General features: G+C 36.4%; 1 protein-coding gene and 1 long non-coding RNA gene across 2 annotated transcripts; one reads left to right on the forward strand and one right to left on the reverse strand.

Moving 5' to 3' along the window:
- Positions 1–55: 55 nt before the first annotated feature.
- On the forward strand, positions 56–27,523 carry LOC110777056 (ferredoxin-dependent glutamate synthase, chloroplastic-like). Its single transcript, NM_001426325.1, has 33 exons — positions 56–571; positions 1,396–1,708; positions 3,424–3,866; positions 3,954–4,085; positions 4,753–4,851; positions 5,061–5,131; positions 6,285–6,381; positions 7,629–7,721; positions 10,841–10,986; positions 12,024–12,183; positions 12,609–12,719; positions 13,011–13,226; positions 13,320–13,477; positions 15,077–15,206; positions 16,721–16,779; positions 16,932–17,037; positions 18,130–18,226; positions 19,241–19,356; positions 19,949–20,146; positions 20,263–20,373; positions 20,561–20,800; positions 20,881–20,979; positions 21,938–22,033; positions 22,118–22,315; positions 22,409–22,483; positions 22,650–22,778; positions 22,892–22,990; positions 23,978–24,120; positions 24,243–24,336; positions 25,482–25,720; positions 25,803–25,881; positions 26,121–26,204; positions 26,890–27,523. The coding sequence occupies exons 1-33, from the start codon at positions 299–301 to the stop codon at positions 27,049–27,051; spliced, it is 4,866 nt and encodes a 1,621-aa protein (NP_001413254.1). The 5' UTR covers positions 56–298; the 3' UTR covers positions 27,052–27,523.
- LOC130466342 (uncharacterized) lies at positions 6,282–10,056 on the reverse strand. Its single transcript, XR_008926516.1, has 2 exons — positions 9,918–10,056; positions 6,282–6,436 (listed from the first exon to the last, which is right to left on the reverse strand). It is a non-coding gene; the product is annotated as an uncharacterized lncRNA (long non-coding RNA).
- Positions 27,524–27,987: the final 464 nt, after the last annotated feature.

Genomic DNA, 27,987 nt, shown 5'->3' on the forward strand with positions numbered 1-27,987 from the left:
GCCAAAGAAGTAGAATAAAACAGTAAAGAGTACTCCGTAGCCACTAGCCACACTCCCCACTCAAAAACACCACGACGAAAGGCCAAAATTCCAACTGAAAAAACTCTCACATTTCAATCAGAATATAAAGCTTACCACTTTACCAGAACTTCGGGTGGTTCTGCTTCATAAACCTCTCCTCTTCCCTATCCTCCTCTTTTTCTCTCTTCTCCACACACTCCTCTTTCTTCATCATCTTCAATTTCTGCAGTTGATTTTCAATTTTTGATAGAGTTTTTGGTTGATCAAGCAATCATCAATGGCGCTGCAATCAGCGCCGAAGCTCCTATACTCTTCTCCTTCTCCATCGGTTTTCTCCGCTAATGAACGCCGCGTCGCATTCTCCGATTTCGTTGGTCTTTCGAAGAAGCGTTCTCGTCGTCGGAGAATCGCCGGAACTTTTCGAAACTTTCCTGCGCTTTCAGCTGTTTCGTCGGCGATCAAAGCTGTTGTTGACGTTGACCGTGCGCATCATTCCACTGATTCTGGTTCTCCTACTGTTTCCACCTCTTCTCATCCCCTGGACCAGCAGGTATATTATGGACTTCTTTTTTTTCGGAATTTGTGAAATTGTGAAAAATATTTCTATTTTGAGTTGACTAGTTGGAAAAAAATATTTCTATTTGGAGTTGAGTTCTATGAATCGATATTAAAATGTGATTATTATGAACTTCGTCTTTTAAGTTTTCTATTCTTAATTTCTTAGCTTATAGTACTACTATAATATGAATTTGCTCTAGTTGCTTAGTTCTGATGCTTTGGGTTAAAAGGTGATTCTGAATTTTGATCGTTTTTCTGGATTTTTTTAGTGAAAATTCTAGTTATTTTAGTGATTATGCTTGCCAATTGTTAGATTATACACCTGAGAGCATGATAATGAGGTTGAAAGTATATTTCTGAATTGTTTAGAGTTTAAAACTTCATATACATGATGACTTTTGAATTTTTATTTTTATTGGTTTGGCTTGGTTGAATGTAAATATGATAAAGTTATGTAATGTTTCGTGTACCAAACATACGAATTAAGATTAATAATCTGTAACTGGAACTATGTTATTAATTGTAGTAAATTAGTAATGTTGCTGATGATTTGCGTTAATTTCCGAAAGTTGTTGCTTGTATCTTATTACACTGTAATACTTTTTCAAATTGAACGAGCAAAGGTTTGGTCTCTATTTTCGACTCTTTAGTTTTTCTCTTCTTCTTTTCCCATATAAAAAATATTAAATTTTAAGATAGCGGAAGCATGATTCTGAAATTGAAGTAGCTATTTGTTTTGTTTAGGGGTGTGGTACTTGGGGAGAAAAGTTCTAATTGTGATGTTGCTTCTCACTATTTGATTTTTATATTTTGCAGGTTGTAAATTTGGAGGATATTCTTGCGGAGAGAGGAGCTTGTGGTGTTGGATTTATTGCCAATTTAGATAATAAGGGGTCATTTCAGATAGTCAAGGATGCTCTAACTGCGCTCGGCTGCATGGAACATCGAGGGGGATGTGGATCAGATAATGATTCCGGTGATGGTTCAGGAGTAATGACTGCGATACCTTGGGATCTCTTTAATGATTGGGGCAAAGACCAAGGAATTGGTCCTTTTGATCGGTCACACACTGGTGTCGGAATGGTTTTTCTCCCTAAAGATGATCTCCTCGCAGAAGAAGCCAAAAAAGGTATAAAGCTAAAAGAAATGAAATACAGAGTAATCTAAATTTTCTCTTGGAATTAGCGAATTATATCTTTTCTCTGATGTGGGGATGGGAAAGGGAAATAGCATATAGTAAGATAAAACTATATAAAGCAGGTAGAAATCTCTATTACGCAGTACTATGTTTACTAGTTTAAAACAAAAACCTATTTTTTTCAGATATGTACTAATGTCTAATTATAAGCAGATACACATGTAGTCATGTCCTTTCTTTTGAACATAGCAGAATGTTGATGCTGCAAGTATGGGTGTTTGAAGTATCATGTCATCAATATTCATAACGCTTAAGGATGAGCTAATATTTCGTTGACATGGTGTCTTGCAGCACTTGCTGTTGATTTCACTAACCAACCTAAGCCATCTCAAGGGAACACATTTACATCTCAATCGAGTTTTGAGAAACTATTGAGTTTTTGACTTCTAGCAAATGGGTTTCACGTGTTGGTGGTTGAGACTTGCGATGGGCCTAATGTTTTCTACTTATATTCACATGTTCAAAGATTTTCTAGAGAAAGTAGGTTTCAATTTCAAATCAACAATAAACAATCAACCATGTATCTCTTTTGGGGGTGGTTTTTATGCATTTAGCATTTACCCTAGTTTAGTGAGGCAGTCTGAGAGGCTGTTTCATGAGATTCATGTTGGCACAATTTTTTGTTTTTGAATAGGTAGATACTCAAAGATAAGTGACTTGGCGAGAAAGATGCGTAAGATTAGAAAACCTTGTTGACCTAGCTTTAGTATGAGTGAACTGATTCATCTACCAAGAGATTAATTCTAAGTTGATTGTATCAAGTATCTACATTTGTATGTCAAACTTTCACGAGTATTACAAAGTTTGCAATGGTTGTTAAAGGGACATGTACGTGTTAACATTTCTTCATGACAGTGAAAATAAAATGAATGTAAGATATGTCCAGGAGAAGGAAAATCATATGCCCCAGAACGCTCGAACTATTTAGTCAAAACTCTCACTAATTATCTTAAAAAGCTCCTCAAATTGGTAATACAATATGAGCAACTATCTCATTAATAATAAAATGTTGTGCACATTCACCAATCTCCCATATTATACACATAATAATTCTCCCCAACACCCTTATTTGTTGTCCACTCTCCCTTCTTGGCCCCCAACTGTGAAGTGCCTTTTCCGCCATTGAAGACACTTCTTTATCTGCAACAGCTCTCCACCATGGCATTAATAGGCAGTGGAAGCTTCGGGGCTGCGGTGGGTGGTGCAGAGTCTGGGTGCGATGGAGGAGAAGGTGTGCTCGGTGGAAGAGGCATGTGGATAGGGGTGGTAGGGTGATGGTGGGTTGGCAGTGGCTGCAAATGATGTGAACAGTATTACACGAAGGGAGGAAGGGGTGTGAAGGTGGGAGGAGAGAAGGGTTTGATAGGTGTGGTTTGGGCTATTTCGAGAAAAGAGATATAAATGGAGTGATATTTAGCAATTGAGTTAAGTCAGTTAACAACTTGAGGGCATATGGAAATGGATTCACAAACAAAAGAACTTCTGAGTCCAATACTCACTTAGTGAGGCACCCTTGGACTCTCTTATCATGATAAACCTCCATGAACTCTGCTCTTTCTAGCCTTTTCGTGTAACTTATGCTCTTGCATGAGAAAAGGCGGATTTAAATTTTACTATGACCCCTAACTTTTGTTTTGTTTATGCAGTTGTTCTGGATACATTTGCTCAAGAAGGTATTGAGGTGATTGGATGGAGGTCTGTCCCTACAAATGTCTCTGTTGTGGGTCGAAATGCTAAAGAAACCATGCCCAACATACAGCAGGTTTTTGTTAGAATTATCAAAGAAGACAGCACTGATGATATTGAAAGGGAGCTCTACATTTGTCGGAAATTAATTGAAAGAGCTGCCAGTTCTCATACCTGGGCTTCTGAGCTTTACTTTTGCTCCTTATCGAATCAGACAATTATTTACAAGGGGATGCTTCGGTCAGAAGTTCTAGGGATGTTTTACTACGATCTTCAGAATGAACGTTACACATCACCATTTGCCATTTACCATCGGAGATACAGTACAAACACTAGTCCTAGGTGGCCACTTGCCCAGCCAATGAGGTTTCTCGGTCATAATGGAGAGATCAATACCATACAGGTTCAGTTTGGGTTTTCTTTTGATTTTGGTTGTGCATATTCTCACTTTTTCAGTCACCAAAAATTCACTGTGAGATCCCATATACAGGGAAATTTAAACTGGATGAGATCTCGAGAACCATCAATACAGTCGCCTGTTTGGCGCGGCCGCGAAAATGAAATTCGTCCTTATGGAAATCCCAAGGCGTCTGATTCTGCTAATCTTGATAGTGCAGCAGAGGTAGGAATCCCTTTTTGGTTTTTTTTTCTCGAGGGAGTATGCATCGCTTAAACACTTTCCTGAAAGCATGTTGACTTCATGGGCTAAGTACCAGTTCTTTTTGAGCATTGCAAATAACTGCAGGAACTTTACATATAAAAATTTCTAATGCCAGAATTATCTTTGTTTTAAAATCCCGTCTGAAGATATGAAGATCTAGAGGCACATCCCTTAAACTATCATTTCAGAGAACCATTTAGGGTTGCCTACCGTTAAACTTGCTGATAACTGGCTACACCATGAGGTGTTCTTGGGCATACTATTGATGGTTTCTTTATGGGAGGAGGGGTTGGGCCGGTTGCCAATGGACTTGTTTTCAATATTTTCCAATTGTCTTCTGCTGTTTCCATTTTTCTAAACGAAACGCTTGGAGAGCTGCCGATTGCATGCAACATCTAACATATGCTTCTTATTGCTGTGATCCATTTGCTTACTCTTCACTTCATTTACTTTCTATTTCAAAGTGATCCTGTGGTTACATGAGGTTCGGTTGTTTATACGTAGCATGAGGAATATATAGGAGGGATGTTACTGTTGATTGTTCAAACTTCTTTCACTTTTACCCCATCCAGTGAGATTGAGTGATCTCTAATTATGCTATGCTTGCGTTGTCTATTTTCCTCGGCAGTTGTTGATAAGAAGTGGCCGTACCCCCGAGGAAGCTTTAATGATTCTTGTCCCTGAGGCATATAAGAACCATCCAACCTTGATGATCAAATACCCCGAGGTAATATTTTTATGAATTCAAACTTTATTGTTGGTTGATATTCGTAATTTGCATGTGTTTTCTCTAATTACGGGACCTCTTTGGCATATCAGGATAACTATATTTAGGTTTGGAGTTGGCAATTAACGAAAATTCTAGAATATCTTACACGAGTTTTTGTTTGACATGGATTTTGGCTAATAGAAGTATTACTCCCTCTGGTTGTCTAGGCTGTGGACTTCTATGATTACTATAAGGGACAGATGGAAACTTGGGATGGACCGGCTTTGCTTTTATTCAGGTAAATCAGGATTTTGTAATTTTCCATTGTGTTTCTTGAAACAATTTCTGTGGCATACTATGTTGGATGTCTGGGCTCACATGTTTTTCACATGCACGATTTTGTTCATGAAAAGTTATGTCATTTTCACTTGTAGAGAAAGTGAATCAGTTTTATTTTCATTATCTGCAATTTTCTGTTTGTATTTTTAGGTATATTCTTTGACATCTGTGTTATATTTTGCAAAGACAGTGCTTGATAAAGTTAAGGAACTATGCAACAGCAGGCAGGGCATATGTTGAGTTTTATATTGCTGTCTTGAATAATGTTTGAGACTCTTCTGCTGATGTGCGTCTTTCACTTTTTTTGTTGCTCTAGTTAATTTCACTTCTCAATGCCCAGCTTCAGTTGATACAGGTCTTCCTTGCTGGATTTATAGAAATTTTAATTGGAACTAGGGGAAGTTATGTAGTGGAAAGCCCAAGACCACTTGCACAGTGTTGAATAAGAAATTTTCAGTAGTAGAAATTGTGTATTTTTCCCCCTATAGTACTCTGGTAAAACCAGTTTAATGGAAGAATTTCATGTGAGTGGAGATGGGCTCTTATGCTATGTTACGGACACATGTATTAGTATTTTCTGCGGGTATATATATCCAACTGTCAGACATGTCAAGACAAACTTATGGAAATGGGGATACTCCGAGACAGTCCTAAAATTGGACTTTGGTGGGGACATGGCAATTATTTAACATGTTCTTGGCTCTAAAAGAACTTTTGCAATCGATTTTCACGTTACAAATACACATAGACATATACTCAGTTGGCTTCTTTGTTCACTCTAAAATTCCCTATCTCAAGGCTATGTGTGAGCATATATTTCATAAATTTCTCCTCTTTCCAGCTCTTTTACAAATCCTCAAAAGAATCATAGAGATTTCCAGCTCTTTTTGAGGATTTGTAGTTTTGCAAAGTTTTTTTTTTATACTGTATATCCTTCAAGAAAGAAAGAAATATCGGTTGGATGCCCACTGCCCAGCATCATAAGTTAGTGGAGTTCAACTTCACTGATTTGAAATAAAAAAGTCATTCTCTTTGTTAATGTTATGCCTCCTGCAATACTCTTTTGATTACTAAACTATTTTTGTTTCTCTGCTGTTGAAAATATCTCGCAGTGATGGAAAAACTGTTGGCGCTTGTCTGGATCGAAATGGCCTTCGTCCTGCTAGATATTGGCGCACAGTGGACAACGTTGTCTATGTTGCGTCTGAGGTATGCCTGTCAATCCTCAACTCTATCTTCTTGCTTTCCTGCAAGATCTGGAGACCTGAATTCATGGGGAGTTAAGATTATTACAAAAACTTATATAAGACGGTCTTATGTATAAGACCAACTTCGTACCAAATAATCGTACTTTTTAATCAAATAGTTGCTCAATGTGATCAAATAGTTATAATCTACGGTTATTTATTATACTCTCCAATTTAAATAGTTGTACTTTCTAATCAAATAGTCTTAGTTTCTAGTCAAGTAGTTATCTTTTTTAATGCTGACATCAGCCATCTTACGCATATGGCGGTCTTATAGGAGATACTCTAAAATAATTTGTGGTCTTTAGATGTAATAAAAAAGAAACAAACGAAATTGAGTAGCTTGCATATATTTGTGTTGTTTTCCAGTAGTTAAGGTTCTTAGTGAGCCTGGTGGAGACAATCCCTTTTGTGCTTTGAGTTTCCTCCATTTCGAATGGTGTAAATAATTATTTTAAAAGGACACCAAGGGGTTGGGATAAAAAAAAAAATCAGGCCTTCAGGAATCTGAATATCTCATGCTCACATCAAAGTGCTGGACTTCAACTGTACCAAAACAGCAATGTCCTCAAATAATATAATTTAAACACCTGAAGTGGTAAGGCTTTCCGTATCAAAACTTTCCGATTCCACTCCTTCGATGTACATCATCAAACAGTCCACGTCACTTGCTTCCACATTTCTGCAATTTACTTGCCCTTTAACAGTCTTTTCCAAACTTCGAGAACACATTTCACCCTACCAGGCTTTGGCAACTTTGGAGAGCAGATAGCTTTTTAGGTTAAGTACTTAGGCAATGAGGGAAATATTGTTTAGGTGGTATGTTAGAGTGGAATCAGAGAAAAATGCGTTAGCTGTTGAGCAGATTTATGGGCTGATAATTTTCTGTCATACACTTGGCCATTATGAGTTCTTCTGTTAGAGGACTTCTTGTTGTGAAGCTTGTGAACTAGTGGATCTTTCAGTAACTTTTTTTATTTTATTCCCTGAGAACAAAAGTTGACGACTTGACGATGCACATTGACTGTTGACAGAAGCTATTTTTTTGTTGGAGGTCTACGATACTTACAATTTCTGATGATTCTCTAATAGGGAAATACTTGGATTTCTGAATGCATATTCAAGTGATGTGTCATGGGAAGCTTAAGCTTATTATCTTGAGTAAATTCAACAGAAAAATTAATTCTTCCAGGTGTTATCCTCGTATAGGTGGGAGTTTTACCAATGGATGAATCAAAAGTTACAATGAAAGGGCGTTTAGGTCCAGGAATGATGATATCGGTTGATCTCTCCAGTGGTCAGGTTTGTACACTTTACTTTATGAAATTGTCTGAGGATGGGATTTATATGTTTCTTGTACTATGAAGATAATTTTCTTGTTGCATTTTGTTGTTATTTGTTGTTGTGCTTGTGAATAACGTGAACACGCTCCTTAGGTGCTTGGATTTAATTTTCATTCGAAACTATATACTTTATTAATCTTATTAGTTGCTTGGATGTGATTCTTTTTTTTTTTTTTCCGCAGTTCTACTCCCCTTTGCACTTTCGCAATAAGAATTAGGGGCCCGTTTGGTTGGTACTCTTGGAATGGGTTAGAATCCATTCCATCCATTTTGTTGTTTGGTTGGAGCTTTCTACTATGGAACCTCATAGCAAAGAGGTTCTAATTCCACCCCATTCCCTTAGAATCCCACACCCACCTCACCCCCTAAGATTCTTAATCCACTCCACCCATGATACAAACCCTAACACAAGAGATAGAGGAGAGAGAAGCAGAAACTGCGCGAAACCGACCACCACCCTCCATCGCCAGTCATACCTTTCTTCTTCGGTGGTTCTCGCCGAAAGTTTTTATTTTTATGTTTTTGAGATGTAATTTATCCTCTCTAACTTTCGTGGATTTGATTCGAATTGTTGTCGAATAGTTGTCAATAGGGTATGGATTAAGATGAGATAGTGTTTTTCAATTCTTTTCTCTGGTTAGTCGTAAGTTTTTTTTGGGTAGAGCGAATTGATGTCAATAATGGTTGGATTTGATATTGAGATGGTATTTTCCTTTTTCTCTTTTTTTGTTTTACTTTGTTGAGTTTTTTTTTTTACTTAATACGAAGTATAGATCATATACAAATTTTATAATTTTTTAATATATTGGGTACAATTCAATTTCCCTCAAAAATAAATAAATTATAAAATCAATTTATCATTTGTTTTTTATTTCATAATCCATTCTAAAAGTGAACCAAACATTATGAATGGGATATAGAATCCATTCCAATATTAAACCAAACAATTTTAGACTGGTATGGGATTTCAAATCCATACTCCCTTGGTATGAGGTTCCATACCAAGCCATTCCAGTTTAGTGAACCAAATGCCCCCTAGGAGACTATCAGGAAGAATCACAAAAACTGTTTTGATCATTAATCTACTAGCAGAAGTTCAATGCATAATCTCTGCATTCAACGAGTTTTCCTGAATTATCTTACTTTAATTACTCAGTTATTTCATTTTACCAAGTTCAATGTTTTGATGCAATAACAAGATTTTATATTTTACTAGTAGTTATATAGGTTGGTTATTTGGTCTTATTTAATTCATGAAATTTAAGTCACTGTCTGCTGCTTATTTCAAGGATGCTTGATTTCGAATGGATGTTAGTCACTCAGAAGGCATCACCTGTTTTCTTCTTTGGTTATTCTGAGGAACCATATGTTTTCTATGTGGGGGTTTGCTATCTCAGAAAAGTGTATACATGTGAAAGTATGCGGCTTGGCTGCATCTGTTTACAATCATTGGGTTGTCCTATATATTCAGTGAAAAATCAGTTTTCATCAGCAAAATATGTTTAAAGTAGTGTAGTTATGATCAGTAGAAACCAGTTTAATCATAAAATTTCAGTAAGCTAAAGCAATCAAAAATCAGTATTAATTAGTTAAAAAATACTGTTAATTAGAAAGTATCAGTAAGACTTTTAACCTGTAAAATTCTGTATTATGTTTTAATCAATGAAATCATTGAAAAAATATTTCAGTTTAGAGGAAATCAAGGTAAAATAAATGACCTAGTTGGGTGATTTGGTTGGAGTTCTGTGAGGAGATGGTTTCATTTTTAAGGAAATGGAGTTAGCGTTGTCTTTGAATTCTCAACCATTTAATAATTAAATTCATCTAAGCAGAATAACCTTATTCCGCCATAATTTAGGAAGTCTAATTAGGATTGTTGGTGCATCGAAGCGTGGGATGAAGAGTTTACTTATGGGTTATCTATTTCTCCATGTGGGGTTTGTATATGCTTCTGTGTTATGCTTCCAGACTATATAATACGTCATAATACTTTGTCTGATTTGTTTCTCTTGGTAACTCTTGTAACCCCATCTCTTTAGGACTTGAACAAGAAAGGCTAGATGTGTTTTGTTTAAACGGCATTTAACAATTATGTGTTTGTAGACTTTTTACTGTTTGGATCTGCTCCCTGTGCTGTAATAAACAATTTGCTTACCTTTTAGGAATATTCAAGTGGTTGTCTGCTTTCTGATAAGAAGATGACCCATGTTCCTTCACTTTTCTGCTTCCGAACATGTTTTCCATCTTCCAGGTTTTAGGAAATCCTACTTTGAACCTGTTCTGAGGATACAGAACGCACAGGAACACAAAATCCACTGGATTCCTGCAAAGAGTAAATAATAAAAAAAGTGAGGATTTGAGATCTTTAAGATACTCAAAGGAGTGATAAAAATAAATTATGTTAATGAATGGATATAATAGCCTCTACCTGAAGGTTTCCTGTGATGTGGGTTTAGTTTATATCATCAGGTAGAGTTAGCAATTAACTAAACAGCTATGCCTATACTTTTGTCTTAATTGGCAAGGTCTGCTGCTCTAACTGCAGTGATGTTTGTTTGTTTTAACTGTAACTAGCTTTTGAGCCCGTTCTAAGAACGGGCGGTTGTATAGTGGTGATTTAGTCTATCTTTTTAAGTTCTAATTTTATTGAGCTTTTGATTTTAGAGAGAATATATGATTTAAATAGAGGTAATTTTGAAAGTTGAAAGAATACATAAATTAAATAGTGTATTAATATTGAGTGTTAGTCGGAAAGATGGAGTGGAAAATGTTGAATGAATAGATTGGTGAATTGATGTTGTATGAGAAAGATGGAGTGAAAGAGGCTATTGGAATTGTATAATATATCAAATAACAAAGAAAAAATAAAATAAAAAACTAAATTGATGGAGGAAAGAATGGATGACACATGTCATCTAATCAAATGTTTTAACACATGTCATCTAATCAAATGTGGTTTTCCTTTTTAAATACTAGGTATAGATAGCAGTAAAAGGGCACTGGATGTAGATGCTACACCAGATATTTAGAAAGAGTTAAGTTTCTTCAACCAATCTTCTTTATGGATTGAAACTGCAGGTTTACGAGAATACCGAGGTCAAGAAGCGTGTAGCTTCTTCAAATCCTTATGGAAAGTGGGTAAAGGAAAATCTTCGATCATTGAAAGCGGTAAACTTCCTTTCAAGAGCACTTTTGGAGAACGACACAATTTTAAGAAACCAACAGTAAGATTGTTGCCCATTTTCTGTTTTTGATTCTCTTGGTGTGGTGGACATATAACATAATTGGTAGATGTGTTGCTAGAGTCTAGATGATAACAACTGCTTCCCGCTGGCAGTCTCATCTCTCATGTGCATGTTTCCCTCAATTAGGATTCATACTAGATTTTACTTCTATGCAGAAAGAGTATGCTATTTGTGGTATTACTTGATTGGGTATACTTGTATACAATCTTACAGGATTTGGTACCTCTTACAGGATTGGTTACTGTCTTACTGATTTATGAATCAGTAGATTATGACTACATCATGTGACAAATATATACAACAAGAAACTGTCCACACTGTGTAATATTACCAACCAAGTCTCGTGTTCTAAACTTCGACATCATCTTGAAGAGTGAAGAAATGAAAAATATGAGTGGCTGAATTTCTGTTATATAACCATTTAGCTAATTTATCAAACTTGTACTTCGTATTTTGTTGTGTAACGTGGGTAAAAGTATGTCCATTTTAATGCTAGAAATGAATGGCCCACTAGCCCATGGACACTTAAGCCCTTAAGGACTCGACATTATGGCAAAATCCTGTCAGGCTGTCCATCTGACAAAACCAAAGGTTAAAGCAAGGGCCTTAAACAGCCTTAGCATTGGGTCAGGATAGGCCCTACTGGTAACAGAATTTCACCAGATGCTATTCTTGCTGTCTAAAGGGCTAATGGTAGGTAGTTCAGAGGGATCAGATATTGTGTTACCAGCCCTCTTTAAGCTTCAGATTCATGGCTTGAGTTTAAGGAAGATGAAGCCTTCGTCATTTCTACAAACACGATGGGATGTTTAAATGAATTTCAAAAAAGTTCAAAGCTTTATAACAACTAAAAGGCATGATAGTCAGCTTTGATCCATGTTCTTTGCATCTTATAACCATCACTTTATCGAGTCTGAGTAATTTGTAAAATATTGGGATGGTCGGATGATTTTTCGGTGGACTATGTCAGTTTGAATTCTATTTGTTGCACGACTTTTAAGTGTTCTTCTTTACAGGGCTTTTGGCTACTCGAGTGAGGATGTCCAAATGGTTATTGAAAGTATGGCTTCCCAAGGTAAGGAGCCTACGTTTTGCATGGGAGATGATATTCCTCTGGCAGTAATGTCTCAGAAGCCACATATGCTTTATGATTATTTCAAGCAACGATTTGCCCAGGTTTGTTTTAAATTGGGGATTCATAGAATTACTCCTTACGTCCTTAATATGGCACAAATATCAACAAATTTGGTTATTTTAAACAGTAAATTTGACAATGGATAAAGATCAGGTGTTCAGATGGAGACAAATTTGGGTCGATGTGATAGAGAGAGTAAAGGAACATTTACTTGCAATAGAACTGTGAAGTTCATTTTGGAACATCCCAAAATGAAAAATGTTAAAAATATTATGTGACAGAGAGAGTTTTTGATTTTGTTTTGGAATAATAGTGTTTGCTTGGGGTTTTGCTTTTACTTGGGGATGAGTATTGTCACAAACAATTCATTATATAAAAAGCTCCTGAATCCTGTGTTTGCCTTTTCTTATGGTGCTTATGCTTAAATGTGGATCTCATTACATGTCTCCATCTTTAATTTTCACAGGTTACAAACCCAGCTATTGATCCTCTTAGGGAAGGATTAGTGATGTCTCTTGAGGTTAACATTGGTAAGCGCGGGAATATTTTGGAGGTCGGACCTGAAAATGCCTCGCAGGTTAGTCAATGACATTACCTCTCACCGTTGCTTTGAATGCTATGATTTATCAATGTGTATGTGAAGTGTTACCTAATTTGCGGAAACGCAATTCAATACCTAATTATGTTAAATTAACGGAAAAGTGTTCCACTGTACGACTATGTGTGTTCATTATACGCAATTCGTGGGGGAGGGGGGGGGGGGGGAACTGGTGTATTGGAATGTGTATGAGCCCTATGAGGCATTGGATCAATGATGTCTGTTTTATGTTTATTGGTTAGACATTTGACGCATTTCAATGTGGTTTAGGTTATTTTGCCCAGTCCCGTACTAAATGAAGGCGAGCTGGAAGCTCTTGTAAACGACCCCTTACTAAAGGCCCAAATGCTGCCGATCTTCTTTGATATAAGGAAAGGGGTTGAAGGAACTTTAGAGAAAAGACTTAATCGGTTATGTGAAGCTGCTGATGAAGCTGTTAGAAATGGTTCCCAGATGCTTGTTCTGTCTGACCGTTCTGAGGAGTTGGTATGCTGCTGTTTCCCGAGTCCTATCATAATATTATTGTCTTCAAGCTTATGATGCTTTTTATTATTTTAATTGATATCTTCTTTTCTCTAGGAACCAACTCGGCCTGCCATCCCAATACTCCTTGCTGTAGGTGCTGTCCACCAACATCTAATCCAAAATGGCTTGAGAATGTATACTTCAATTGTGGTTGACACTGCTCAGTGTTTCAGTACTCATCAATTTGCTTGTTTGATTGGATATGGTGCAAGGTGATATTTTTATCTATATTTTTAGCTTCTTAATTCTTGGATCTGTGCATGTACTTAAATCAAGGCCGTCCTGTAATGGATTGTGAACTTGTGGTTATGCAAATTTTCTTTGCAACATCCTTTGTCCACCCTCTTCACTGCATCACCTGTTATATTTTGTTATTAAAGCTGTTAAGCATATCGATATTACTGAACCAATGTATTAGAACTACACATATTTTTGTTACTATGATTTTAACCTTTTATTTGACAAACTAAACAATTATAGGGTATATAAAAAAAATTCTCTCTTTATCGATATTCTAATAAAAATGCTAAACCTTTTGAATAACATTTGTAAAGCGGAACTTCTCCTATTTTCTTTGCAACATCCTTTGTCCACCCTCTTCACTGCATCACCTGTTATATTCTGCTATTAAAGCTGTTAAGCATATCGATATTACTGAACCAATGTATTAGAACTACACATATTTTTGTTACTATGATTTTAACCTTTTATTTGACAAACTAAACAATTATAGGGTATTTAAAAAAAATTCTATCTTTATCGATATTCTAATAAAAATGCTACACCTTTTGAATAACATTTGTAAAGCGGAACTTCTCCTATTTTCTTTGCAACATCCTTTGTCCACCCTCTTCACTGCATCACCTGTTATATTCTGTTATTAAAGCTGTTAAGCATATCGATATTACTGAACCAATGTATTAGAACTACACATATTTTTGTTACTATGATTTTAACCCTTTATTTGACAAACTAAACAGTTATAGGTATATAAAAAAAATTCTATCTTTATCGATATTCTAATAAAAATGCTAAACCTTTTGAATAACATTTGTAAAGCGGAACTTCTCCTATTTGTCAATTCACAATTTCACATCATGATGGCCACGAAGCATAACGTAACAGCTAACACTTGCACCACCATTGTTATCATGATTGCAAGCTTGCAACCATGACTGCCATATTTTTCTATGGACCCAAGTACATATACAGTTCCTATATGAGCCAACTAAGGAGGAAATGTCGGATTTGATGAGTTTGCCCCGAATTTATAATTACTTGGAAAACACCGATGTGGTGCTTTTGCTAGAGACTAAGGTGGTAAGCTTGGGAGGAGAGGGATAAGGATTGGGTTCTTCTGCTTTCATCAGGTACTTCGCGGGGGGTGGGGGGTTATAGGGGCTATTTTCATCGGTTAGGATTGTGATGGTTATTTTTCTATCTCTCTTTTAAAATTCGAGGTAGAGGTTCATGGTGGATCATTTCTGTGCATTGTCCTTGTCGCATTGTCACCTTCAAGATCGTGTCGAATGTTGGTAGGAATGGAGTGTTTTGGAAGGTCTCTGTTCTACAAGGTGGTTAATTGGGTGACTTGAATGTTGTACGGTACGCTTAGTTTTAAAAGGTGGTATGGTGTTTGATGGTGGCAGACTGGCAGGAGGTATTATTAGCAAATCATGGTGAAAAGGCAGGGATCTTGCTTGTGAAAGGCAGGGATCTTGCTTTGTTGTTTCAGTTCTAAATTTCGTGTTTTTTTTCCTTAGCTTACGTGGTTGAAGTGCACTAATGTTAACGTGTGGATTATTTTGCAGTGCCATCTGCCCGTACCTAGCGTTGGAAACCTGTAGGCAATGGCGTTTAAGCAATAAAACCGTGAATTTGATGCGAACTGGAAAAATACCCACAGTTACAATTGAGCAAGCACAAAAGAACTTCTGCAAGGTTTGTGCATTTCTTATAACGTACCCCTGCCACCCAGCCCTGAACAAGATGCCTAAGCTACATGTTGTGTTTATGTCCGTGACTTTTGTTTCCTCATTTTTTCATTAGTTTCTGTACCATATAGATATAATGTAGGGCTGGCAAGGTTTTGCACGTTGTATCGAATTAAACTATTTTAAAAATTAAGGGACTGTTTAGGTTTTCAAAAAAGGGAAAACGAAGTACTATCATAGAATGACTTTGGAATTCAAAAAATGAATTTATCAAAAGTGTAGGCATTATGTGGAACTATAGGATCTGTATTTGATGTTTATATCTAGTAACCTAGTTCAATCTTGAGCATATATCGATGGGCTTTCTCACTTGTAGCGTATGTGGCATAAGGTAGGCACATGCCTGTATGTATCCTTTTGCTCAGGGTAGATTTAAACTATAACTAGTTCACTACTGTATTACTAGTATTAATTTCAAATTGATGAGAAAATGTTTCCTGTTTGGTTGTACAAACGTTTTGTGTGGGTCTATCTAAACCACCCCTCTCTGAATTGCACTTGCAAAAGGTATGGCTGGGTGGACTCTCTAATCTTGCTTGCAGCAGGGTCTACTGTGTCAACATAGGCGGTATTTTTACCATTTAGATGTGTTTTTGTATTTTGGAAGGTTGATGGTTATTTCTTATTAGATACCTAGGCATAAATAAAACGTTGGTTCAAGAAGTTTAACTGTAATAGACTAGTGAAGCACTGTTTTTTATGGATAATGGATGGAGTCCACTGTTTTTCACTTAGGGTGTGGAAACAGACGACTGAAGGATTGGAAAAATGTACTCTGGAGAGTCTAATTTGAGTGATATTATTAGCAAATCATGGTGAAAAGCCACGAGGCATGTTATTCTTTAATAGAAACCAATGACTTTAAAGAAGAGGCGCAGAAAGAGTTGTTCTCTTTCTGAGTGTTTGGCTGGGAGGAATTTCTTTCAAAAGTGATTTCCTCATTTCCCTTTGTTTTCTTTGTAATTTTGTAAAGGTGGAACCAGTTCTCATAAGCGTGGAACCAATCAAAGGAACATAATTTATTATTCTGTTTTTCCCTGAAAGAAAATTTCCAGGCAAAATCATTTCCGTCAAACCAAACAGAGCCTTAGTAACAAGATTTGTGTCTAGAAGCTTTGCGTTATTGATTAACCGTCACATAGACTGATTACTTAATATTGAATGAAGGAGAATGCTTGCAAGTTGCAACTTCTGTGTCTATCTGGCATGTGTTGGATGCATTATGAAAGATTTGATGTCTTTCTGTGCTGCTATGTTCATTCATCCTCCTGATGCCTCAGGTCTAGCGTTTGAACCTAGGTAGAGAAAATTAGTGAAGTATTTCACAATTTGACCACTCTTAACTTACCAATTGAAGCTAAAGCTGACCAGAGAAACCTTCCTATCCCCACCCCAAAATAATAAATAAAGAATGATGGATTCATTTTGCAATAATTAATTATAATACTGTTATGCTTGTAGGCCGTCAAATCTGGACTGCTTAAAATTCTTTCAAAAATGGGCATCTCATTGCTCTCTAGGTATGTGTTTCTTAACTCTAAAATTTCATAAGTTTTCTGCAAATTTCCCTGACGTGGTTGCTTTCTCGTAGTTTTTCCCCTTTCTTTAATATCTTTCAAGTTTCTGTTGTGGCGAGTTAAGTTGATAGTCTGACTCTTATTTCCTGCTGTAGTTACTGCGGGGCACAAATATTTGAGATATATGGTTTAGGAAAAGACGTCGTTGATATAGCTTTCCAAGGGAGTGTCTCTAAGATGGGTGGATTGACTCTTGATGAGGTAACCTAAGAAGCAATCTATCTCTCTATGCATGTCTATTTACACTGCATAATGGTCACGTTACTATGATTATCGTGGTTCTGGTTGCTTATTTGCAGAATAAGTAGTTATAAATGTTCCTGGACACACATTGTTCTACAGAATGTAAAATGACCAAGTGTACTGAGATTGCCATTGACTTGGTCCTGGAGATCTCATTTCCTGTAGTTCTAGATCCATTGATATCATCCAAGATTCATCATTGGAGGAACACTTGTAAAATACAACTTTTTTGGTGGGAATTTCCGAAACACAGTTTTAAGTGTTTCATCTCACCCATTTTCTGCATAATTACTAATATATGCCCATGACTGGTGCTTAAAATTCTCATTGCACCTGAAGATAGTCCATTTTTCTGATGGAGCCAAAGATTCATTTGTTCTTTTGGCTTTGGGATGTAAGGACTAAATCAAAATGGCTCTTAAAACCTCTTTGTTTCCTTTCCATGAAGTAGAAGATGGTTGTCCCGTCGTCCCGTTATCGCTTTTGGGTCAATTGGAAACAACCTCTCTGCAATTGCATAGGTAAGTTTGCGTGCGTCCGTCTCCCCTTACCCCTTATTGCGGGAGCCTCTTTGAGGCAATGAGTTAATGATAATGATGATAATGATATATTTAATACTCCTAACCCGCCTTCTGGTGGCATTCTAGTGCAATGAAGCAGCCCCATATTGTCCATCTTTTTGCGGATAACACGTGCTGCATCATCCAATGATTAGTATTGCATTAATCCATCGGTTTAGCCTTCCCGATGGGTGATAAAACTATGCAGATGCCTTTAGGAGCTTATTGAAATAGGATCAAACTGGCGAAGGTTATCTTATTTGATTATGCTCAAACCGGCATGTGAAGCTTTTTCCTCATAATTTCTCATGGCTCACCAATTATCTTTGGGATACATTGTTGATACATAACACTAGCAGCAGCTTTTGATTATTAGTAATTGTATGCTGTATGTCCCTGCTAAAAACAGTAAGTAGTTATCGTCATTGATTAGTTCTGATGATTATAGTGCATGTTTGTCTTTACTTTTCTGATGTATATTTATCTGTAGCTTGCAAGAGAGACATTGTCCTTTTGGGTGAAGGCATTTTCTGAGGATACAGCCAAAAGATTGGAGAATTTCGGGTTTATTCAATTCAGGCCTGGAGGTATTGCTTGCACACTGTTGTTTTAGCTTGACATGACATGTGTTTTGCTACTGTCTTTCCCTATTTCAGACTTTCAGTGACAAATTTCACTGAGTACAGATTTAGGTTTCAACCCCTGAAACTAATGTTTCTGTAACACATTTATTTATTAAGATGGGCTAGTACTTCATACCCATTCAATTAGCTGATTGAGAAATTTAAATGCTTTTCTTGGTGTTCGGTTCCTGTCGTGTCGTCATTTTTACCAACATTTACCCAGATTTAGGTTTTTTAGTGTATTAGGATTCTGGAATTACTTGCAGCTTGAAACACTTATTGATAACCATTATTACATGAGCCATTTTATTAGTGGAGAATCAACATGAAAAAATTTGAACTTTTGGGATCTCCTGTATTTATCCCGGTTTTGGATTAACTCAAATTATTTCCATTTTGACAAAAAAAGTTGCATTTTGGTGGTCTTATTCTCATAACAGTTTCAAGTGTTTAGTGGCTTAGGTTTTCAGGACTCTTGTGAAGGCCAAAGCGTTAGTGACCATAACCTAAAGCCATTTGAATAGATTATCAGGATTTTGAGAAGTTATCTTGAAAATCTGTTCATTTGTAATTGATTTTACATTTTCTATACTGTCAGAAATCTCAGAATAGTACCTTGTTGATTTTCCAAACTTAAAGAAGGCTTTAAGTAATGCTTGCTTGGATAATTTTGCTTCCAAACGTAGAGTCTTGGGCTCTGAGTCCAAACCTTGGTTCTTTAACTCTACATTTCGTCTTCTTGCTAGATTTTCCTCTATACTTATGTAGCACTTCAGAACATAATAATTTCACAGCAATGTAAATGCATATTTGTCTCCTTTGCAAAACTGCTCAGTCCATGATTATGGTGCTGTGAAGCTGGAGTTCATTATGATTCATAAAAATGCATAGCTTATTGATTTTTTCAGGTTCATTGGTTTTGAAAATAAAGGAATGTTGATTGTTCTCTTACAATTTTTTTTTTCTTCCTTTTGCAAGGGGAATATCATGTAAACAACCCAGAGATGTCAAAGCTGTTGCACAAAGCTGTCCGCAACAAAAGCGAAAGTGCTTATGCAGTTTACCAGCAGCATTTGGCTAACAGACCCGTCAGCGTGAGTTTTTTTAAAATCCTTGCACATTTAGGAGCTAATTTTCATGCATGTAGTTCCTTGTACTTCAAGTGTTTCAACATTAAAAGAGACGATGAGATTTTTGGTAACTACTTTATAGCTTATATTGCATAGTGAGGGTATCCATTTTTCAGCAGAAGGGAATATTTTCTTTCTCATAGCCTTCGAAATATTTTGTAATCTTATGAAGCAACAATGTGTAGCCTCTGTGATTCTGATTGAATCTAATTTTGCATTTGATTTTGATTCTTGAAATCTTGGCTGGTACAACTAAAATCTTACGTGGCCACTCTGCAAGAGTGCTTTTGTTGCTTTTTTTTTTGGGATAGGGCCCAAGGAGTTTGTGTTTTGTTACTTTTTTTTGTTCATTGTTCCGTGGGGTATATCATTGTTATTGGTTGGGAGGGTTTGGGCTTTTCTCTTGCATATGTATCCTTACTTCACTAAGTGTGGTGTATCGTTGTTATCCAAGTTTTGTGGTGATACAATTAATGTGAATATTATCCTCTTGGTGGCCAACTAATTAAAATTCCAAGATCTCTTGAAAAGATAACATGGAATGAACTTGGTTCAGGTACTTCGTGATCTTCTGGAGTTCAAAAGTGACCGGGCGCCAATTTCTGTTGGTAAAGTTGAACCTGCTACATCTATTGTCGAACGCTTTTGTACTGGTGGAATGTCCCTTGGAGCTATCTCTAGGGAAACACACGAAGCAATTGCGATTGCGATGAATAGGTTAGGCGGAAAATCCAACTCAGGAGAAGGTGGTGAGGTATTCACTTTCTTCTATGAAAAACTTCCCCTGGTTAACGATCTTTGCGCTTCTGTTTTATGTTATGTTTTTTTACAATATATGCCCTCTAGTTATTGAGCTATTCATTTTCTCAGGATCCAATCAGATGGCGACCCCTGACCGATGTGGTTGATGGGTATTCCTCTACTCTGCCTCATCTTAAAGGTCTTCAGAATGGAGACACAGCAACTAGTGCCATCAAGCAGGTGACTTGATATTATTAGCTACTTTCTTGAGCTGTTGTAACTACAACGATTCTACTAATGTACTAATTGCCTCAGATGACCACTTGTAGAGTCTCAACTTTTTAGTGCCATGCATAAAATCCTGCCAAGTTCTTGCAGAAAGTTGACATGCAATTCTTTAATAGTTAGATCCTTGTGCTTTCTCCAGGTTGCATCTGGGCGTTTTGGTGTCACTCCAACATTTTTGGTTAATGCCGATCAAATAGAAATTAAAATTGCACAGGGTGCTAAGCCTGGTGAAGGGGGTCAATTGCCTGGAAAGAAAGTTAGTGCATATATTGCCCGATTGAGAAACTCAAAACCTGGGGTTCCTCTTATCTCTCCACCACCTCATCATGACATTTATTCCATTGAAGATCTTGCACAGTTGATTTATGACCTTCATCAGGTAAACACCTCTTTTTTTGGATGTCATAGAGAATCTTTGACAAGTGAATGGAGCTTTAACTCATTATTGAAATTATACAGATCAACCCAAAGGCAAAGGTATCAGTTAAACTAGTAGCAGAAGCTGGGATTGGCACAGTTGCCTCTGGTGTAGCAAAGGGTAATGCTGACATTATTCAGGTATCATGCCCTTTCCAATCTTTATGTTGTTGATCATACTATTGCTATGAATTTCCCATTTTTTTAGACCGGCTCTTCTCCTTTCTCGTGCTTACAGATTGGTTCCCCAGATTTTGTAATTATATGCTATTCGAATGTTCTGAATCTTTTGATGGATTTCACCCGTTACTTGAACATCGGAATAAACAGAAGCATATTGTAATAATAGATGGAAAGAAAAATAAATTATGCAATCAAGTCATGGTTACATGGTGAGTGTGTAACAAAGTACTTTTATAGTTAATATCTGTTGAACTGGTATAGTTACTGGTGAATTGTAACTTGCAGTGACAAGTTTGTAAGGGCATAGTGTATGCACAATGTGGTGGTTTTGTCTCCTTGCATATTCATGCCAGAGCAATTTCCCCTTCCCGGATATTATTGAACTGGTAGTGATAGGTTTTTAATGTGAAACTTCTTCTCTTGATATACTGATCTTAGTTTAGTGACTGCATGTCATTACTGTAGAAGTCAGCTCAATTTTATTTTATTCATTTTTATATCAGAGCAATTTTTTTTTTTTGCCATAGGTCAGCATATTTTGATCTGGAAGCAGCTTTTTTTTTTTTGTATTTTTTTTATTACTGCAATTGTTCTTCTGGAGAGTTGACAACACTTACTAATTATGGTTTCATATAGAATTGAAGCATAACCTATTGTTTTTAGTAATTCCGGAGACCAATGAAATACTATATTCCTCTAGTAGATTTAAGAAGATTGACGATTTTTTTGTTTGGGAAGCTACTGATGAGAAAGATGTTGCACCTATATGACAAGAACAAATGTAGTTTGACGTGAAAAATGAAATGATTGTATTTCCAGAAATCTTGTAGTATCTATACTGTGTTGGGACAATATATCCTTATGTGTTTTGAACTTTCAATTTAGGACAGGAGTTAACTCACAGCTTGATTTGCAGGTATCAGGGCATGATGGTGGGACTGGAGCCAGCCCAATAAGTTCTATTAAGCATGCTGGTGGTCCTTGGGAACTTGGACTATCAGAAACCCACCAGGTTGGTGTAGCATAGAAAGGTCCCAAAATGTGTCTTGTTGGCTCTGTAATTTCTCTTTAATTTTACTGACTAAATATTACACAGACCCTTATTTCAAATGGACTTAGAGAGAGGGTCATTCTCAGAGTTGATGGAGGGTTGAAATGTGGGGTTGATGTCATGATGGCTGCGGCAATGGGTGCTGATGAGTATGGTTTTGGTTCTTTGGCAATGATAGCTACTGGTTGTGTCATGGCTCGCATTTGCCACACGAACAACTGCCCTGTTGGTGTTGCTAGCCAGGTATACAGAGTTTTGTTTGCACACTTGAAATCGCTTATCCTCTCCAGTGGCTGTCGTCTTTTACAACTATATTCTCACATAAATTAATTTCAGAGAGAAGAATTACGAGCCCGGTTTCCTGGCGTGCCTGGTGATCTGGTGAACTTCTTCCTGTATGTTGCTGAGGAGGTAATTGACTTTTTGGCTTGATGACGACGCTTCAAAAACTATTCAGTATTTGGTTGGATGTAATGTGGCTTCGTGGTTTATAGAAGTAGCTGGACATTTGGTTCAACTTTTGAAAGATCATGGAGGTAGTAGTCCTTATGCAATGGTTTTTTTAAATGTTTGTCAGGTAAGAGGGATCTTGGCGCAGTTGGGCTTTGAGAAGTTAGATGATATAATTGGGAGAACAGATATTCTAAAACCAAGAGACATCTCATTGATGAAAACTCAACATCTTGATCTAAGCTATATACTCGCCGTATGTTCTGTTCCATTTCTTATTGTGTATTCATATGCTGGTTTTTTTACCTCAACACTTCAAGTAGTTTTTTTCTTCTTACTGGGCGTGAAATCTTCCCCGTTTATTTCCAGAGTGCCGGTTTACCAACAATGAGCAGCACAGCCATCAGGAAGCAGGAAGTTCATACCAATGGACCTGTGCTGGATGATCAAATACTTTCAGATCCTGAGGTATATTCTAACCTAATCAATTAGCTCAAACCTTGCTGATTAAAACATACTTCTCTGGGGCATTGAAGGCTTTTCACCTTTTTAGTCTGCTTTTGTGTTTGTCTACTTTGTCATTTTCCATTCTTTTACTCTGTATTTTATGCTGGTAGCCTGGTACTGCTGTTTTAGTCGTATTTTCTAATTCACACAAGAGAGGGTTGCAATTGGTAATTTTTTGAGTGTTACTGTTGGCGCATTTTTATGAAATAGAAATACTACTTCTATGGTGAAAGTTAACCCACCAGGTAAATTCTAGCTGTTCACATTTTGATTGGCAACATGCAAGTTTTCCATGTTCTATATTTTGTCAATTGCATATTTCCACTATAAAAGCTGTAGTTAGTACTGCATATTAAGAATGTGGAAAAGAATACGGCCATCTTGATTTGATTATACCTGCATACCTGTCCATGAGCGAGAAGTCTTTTATCTTCTAACTAGCTCGTAATCTCTTATGCGTCCCCAAATATTCGTTTTGTCCCAGTTTATTGTTCGTTTTTCTTATTACTATTCCTGATGTACTTACTATTCGTTAATGCCCTTACATTTATTGTAATACATAATATTTGTGAAAAGTTAACGTGGAGAATAAGTTAGGGGCTGAGTAAAAGGAATAAGTTCTGGTATAGTAGTGTATTAAATGAATTGAGAATTGTAACTTATTACAATCATGAATATGATGAACAAAGGGAGTATTTGTTATATGTGAGACTATAGGTTACCTTAGTGTAAATGTTCAAAAGAAATTTATCTTGTGTGGGGATATCGCAACTTATGGTATTGTTAGATTTTATTGAAGAACATAATAATTTCTTTCTTGATTTTCTGTTAATTACCTGCAACTTTGTCAGTATAATCATTCTGAATTTTTATCTTCTTGTCCAGAAGGTTCTATTGGTATTGCCTTCTAAATTATATCTATAAGCTCTCTCTCTGATACTCTTGCAGATCATTGATGCAATTGAAAACGAAAAGATTGTAAACAAAACTGTAAAGATATTTAATGTGGACCGAGCTGTTTGTGGCCGTATAGCAGGTGTCATTGCCAAGAAATATGGTGACACTGGTTTTGCTGGCCAGCTGAATTTAACGTAAGACGCTTTCTGATATTTAAAATTATTCATCTCAAGTGCTTCATTTAATTCCTTTACTCTTTACCTTTATGAAAAAAGAGTTGGCCTAATAGAACAATAAACCTATTTCATGCCTGCAGCTTTGAGGGGAGTGCAGGTCAATCTTTTGCAGTCTTTCTGACACCTGGAATGAATATTCGCCTTGTTGGAGAATCTAATGACTATGTAGGAAAGGTAAGATGTTGATGTTGATTTTCTCTTTTGGCTCCGTTTGTTTTGACGGAAAACAACTTTCCGGAAAATATTTTCCTATTTTCCTTTGTTTTATTGAGGGTGGAAAAAATTCCCCAAAGGTGGAAAACCACTTTCCTTTAATGCCATATTTTTCTCTCTAATCCCTTACATTTTCTATTTCTCTCTTCCTATCCATCTCTCATTTCCACTACTATGTTTTTTTTCTTCAGGGTATTTCTACATTATACCATGTGTTTATTTGATTTCTACGTTGTACCCATGCTTTTGAAATCATCCACACTGTAGTTACGTGTAGTACCCCTGCACCTATAATATATAATCAACTTTATCCTTGTTGTTAACCCAATGTTAAAAATTCGTTACTTTTTAAACAAACCAAGTTTTTTCTACATTATAATCAACATTTTCTTTTTGTTGTTAAAATTAACGGGACTTCTTAACTTTGGGTGGGCGGCAGGGACAAAGTTGATCCACTTTTACAACTACAGGGTACAGTGTGGACATTAAAATGTAGGGTACAACGTTGAAATCAAAGAAGCAAATAGGAGGCATCATGTAGCAAAACCCTTTTTTCTTTTTAACTTTTCTTGTAAGGTAACAAACAAAGGAAAACTATTTTCCCCTGATGTTTTTTCCTTAGAAAATTGTTTTCCATGGAAAATAATTTTCCTTTGAAAATGTTTCCCGTTAAAACAAACATAGCCGTTATCTGTCGTCCGTAAACTTAGCCTGCTCCCTTCAGTAGGAGAATTTGCAACAAGTTATGACCATTCCTCATCAACCTTTTTTAGAATATATATATATATGTTGTATGTATTACTTCTGTACCGGAAATATGAATCAAAACTTACAATCTTTGGGTTTGAATCGAAACAACTAGGTGATGGAATGAACAAAACTTAGCTTTCATTCCATCGTTATTCTCGTCTTTACACTCTTTTGAGTTGCCGATGGGTAATTTCTGAATATAGTGATTAGAGATTTAGTGTTGGAGCGGACTCTTCACCTCTTTCTTAATGGGATTTAGAGTTAAAAAATTTCCATAGTTTTGTTCAACTTCCTTCTTATTTGTTTCAGCTTCCTACCACTATATTTACAACTGCTTTTGAATTGAATATTTACAGGGTATGGCTGGAGGCGAGTTAATAGTTACTCCTGCAGAAAATCCTGGATTTCGCCCAGAAGATGCTACAATTGTTGGGAATACCTGTCTATATGGAGCAACTGGAGGTCAAATATTTGTAAGAGGTAAAGCCGGGGAACGTTTTGCTGTAAGAAATTCGCTTGCTGAGGCAGTTGTTGAGGGTACTGGTGATCACTGTTGTGAATATATGACTGGTGGTTGCGTTGTCATACTTGGAAAGTGAGTTTCATCTCATTTGATCAATACCGTCTAGCCAGATAAAGAAGAATACATTCTTATATCTTTTTTTCCCCTTTGACAGAGTTGGTAGAAATGTTGCTGCCGGCATGACTGGAGGTCTGGCATATATACTTGATGAAGATGATACACTCATTCCAAAGGTTGGATTTAATCTCTGAAAATGATTTCCATCTTCTGATTACGAGAGAAAATTCTGGTTAATTTAAAGAGGATAATTAAATGCTGCATGTGAATTATAAACCAGTTCTCTCCTTGCAAGCGTATTGATTGCATTTTGTCAGCTTTAACTAATACTCTGTTCGGTTTTAGTGCTTTATTTTTCTTGTGAACTCATTAGTTGTGATGATTGTATTCTGATTATTTTGTGAACTTGAATCAGGTAAACAAGGAGATAGTGAAAATCCAGAGGGTGACAGCTCCTGTTGGGCAAATGCAACTGAAGAACCTAATTGAAGCCCATGTTGTAAGCATTCTACATGAACTGTAAAATTATCATGCATAAACAATATGCTTACTATTGGTCTTGCAAAATCTTTCACTATCCTTCTCACAAATCTCTGGTAACAGCTTCCTGTGTTTTCTTGTCTATTCTTGTTTTTTTCAGAGTGTTGTGATTTTGGATAAATTGTTTTTACCACCTAAAAAATCGAATTTTTTTTTATCACCTAAAAAACTAAAACTTGTATATTACTACCTAAAAAAAATTTAAAACTTGTATTTTACCACCTGAAAAATGGAAAAATAGATGAAAATGTTATGTGGGGGGGACAAAATCATATTTTGAATTTGGTTAACTGTATATATTTCGTACATAATCATATTTTGTATTTGGTTAACTGTATGTCTCTGTGTATCGCAATCTAGTTCTTTCGAATTGCCAAAAATTCAACGCACTGAAAACTTTTGCAGTCCCTCAATATATCTTCGGTGTATGGTTAACTTTCTTTCCAAAGGCTTATGACCAGACAATCTGTAGTTGACCATTATCAAAGAGTGTAGTTAACTGCTGCCCTATCTTCATAAATACAGCACTTATTCCTGTAGTCTTATTAATACTATCTAATAAACTAACACATGTAGCATCCATTTGTGATTCTAATAACTTGCGATTAACCTGCGATGAGTAACTTTAAACTTTGAATATGCAGGAAAAAACTGGAAGTTCGAAAGGTGCTAGTATTCTAAAGGACTGGGACAAGTATCTTCCACTATTTTGGCAGCTGGTTCCACCAAGTGAAGAAGACACTCCTGAGGCATCTGCAATGTTTGAGCAGATGACTAGTGAGGGGGCCAGTTTACAGTCTGCATAGAGAGAATTGCTGAAAGACCTTGTGTCTTCACCTACAGATGTCCAGACTCTTAGTCACAGTTTGCTAACAGTGATTGGAAGAAGAAGAAGAAGAAGAAGAGCCTCAGCTGCCCCTTAAGTTGAATTGAATGTATAGGATTGATTTTGGAGGCCTGCAAAGGCCTAACTCTGCGTCCTCAGCTGAGTTTCATTGGCAAAAGATGAAGGTCTTCGACTTGAGACCTGATCCATTCATGAAATGGCTTACTGTGAGGAGAACTGTATATAATGCAACTGTAAATTCTCTCATACTTGCCTATCCCTTATTTTACTCGCGATCTCATATTAAATACTAAAGGTTCAGGTGATCTTTTTTGCATCATCTTGATCTTAATTGCTATTTGTAGACCTGCAGACAAGTGCTGCCTGTAATTTATGGATCAACTTGTCCAGATTTTGAATAATTTGAATGAATCCTTTATTTTTTGGGTCAATGCACGAATGCTCATGAAATCATCAATATCCTCTTGAGAACGCCTTAGAAGTTAGAAACTACACCTGCAGAGTAGATCGGACTGATTATTAGACATGCATGTATAACGTGATAATTGAGTTCATTTCTAGTATCTCGTTCTTATGAAAAAATAAATCATGTGACTAAAGCGCTTCTTCCTAATAATCTATTTTGGTAGACTCAAATTATGCTTGCAGTACTTCTTTTCATTTTATTGTTAATAAATTTACATTTCAAGTTAAAGGAAATGGAATTATTGTTTGTAGTATCAAAAGATCTTGCATGCACAAGGTGTATAATTAATTTATTGTATACTAGATTTAGCCTGTGGATGCACGGATTCTATAAATTGTTAAATTAAAATAAGACTTATATATACCAATTGATATATTTTATATATTAGAATATTTTAATTATCATAGTGTTTGATTTTGGATGAAATTG

This window comes from Spinacia oleracea, chromosome 1, assembly GCF_020520425.1.
Source record: "Spinacia oleracea cultivar Varoflay chromosome 1, BTI_SOV_V1, whole genome shotgun sequence".
NCBI lineage: Eukaryota > Viridiplantae > Streptophyta > Magnoliopsida > Caryophyllales > Amaranthaceae > Spinacia > Spinacia oleracea.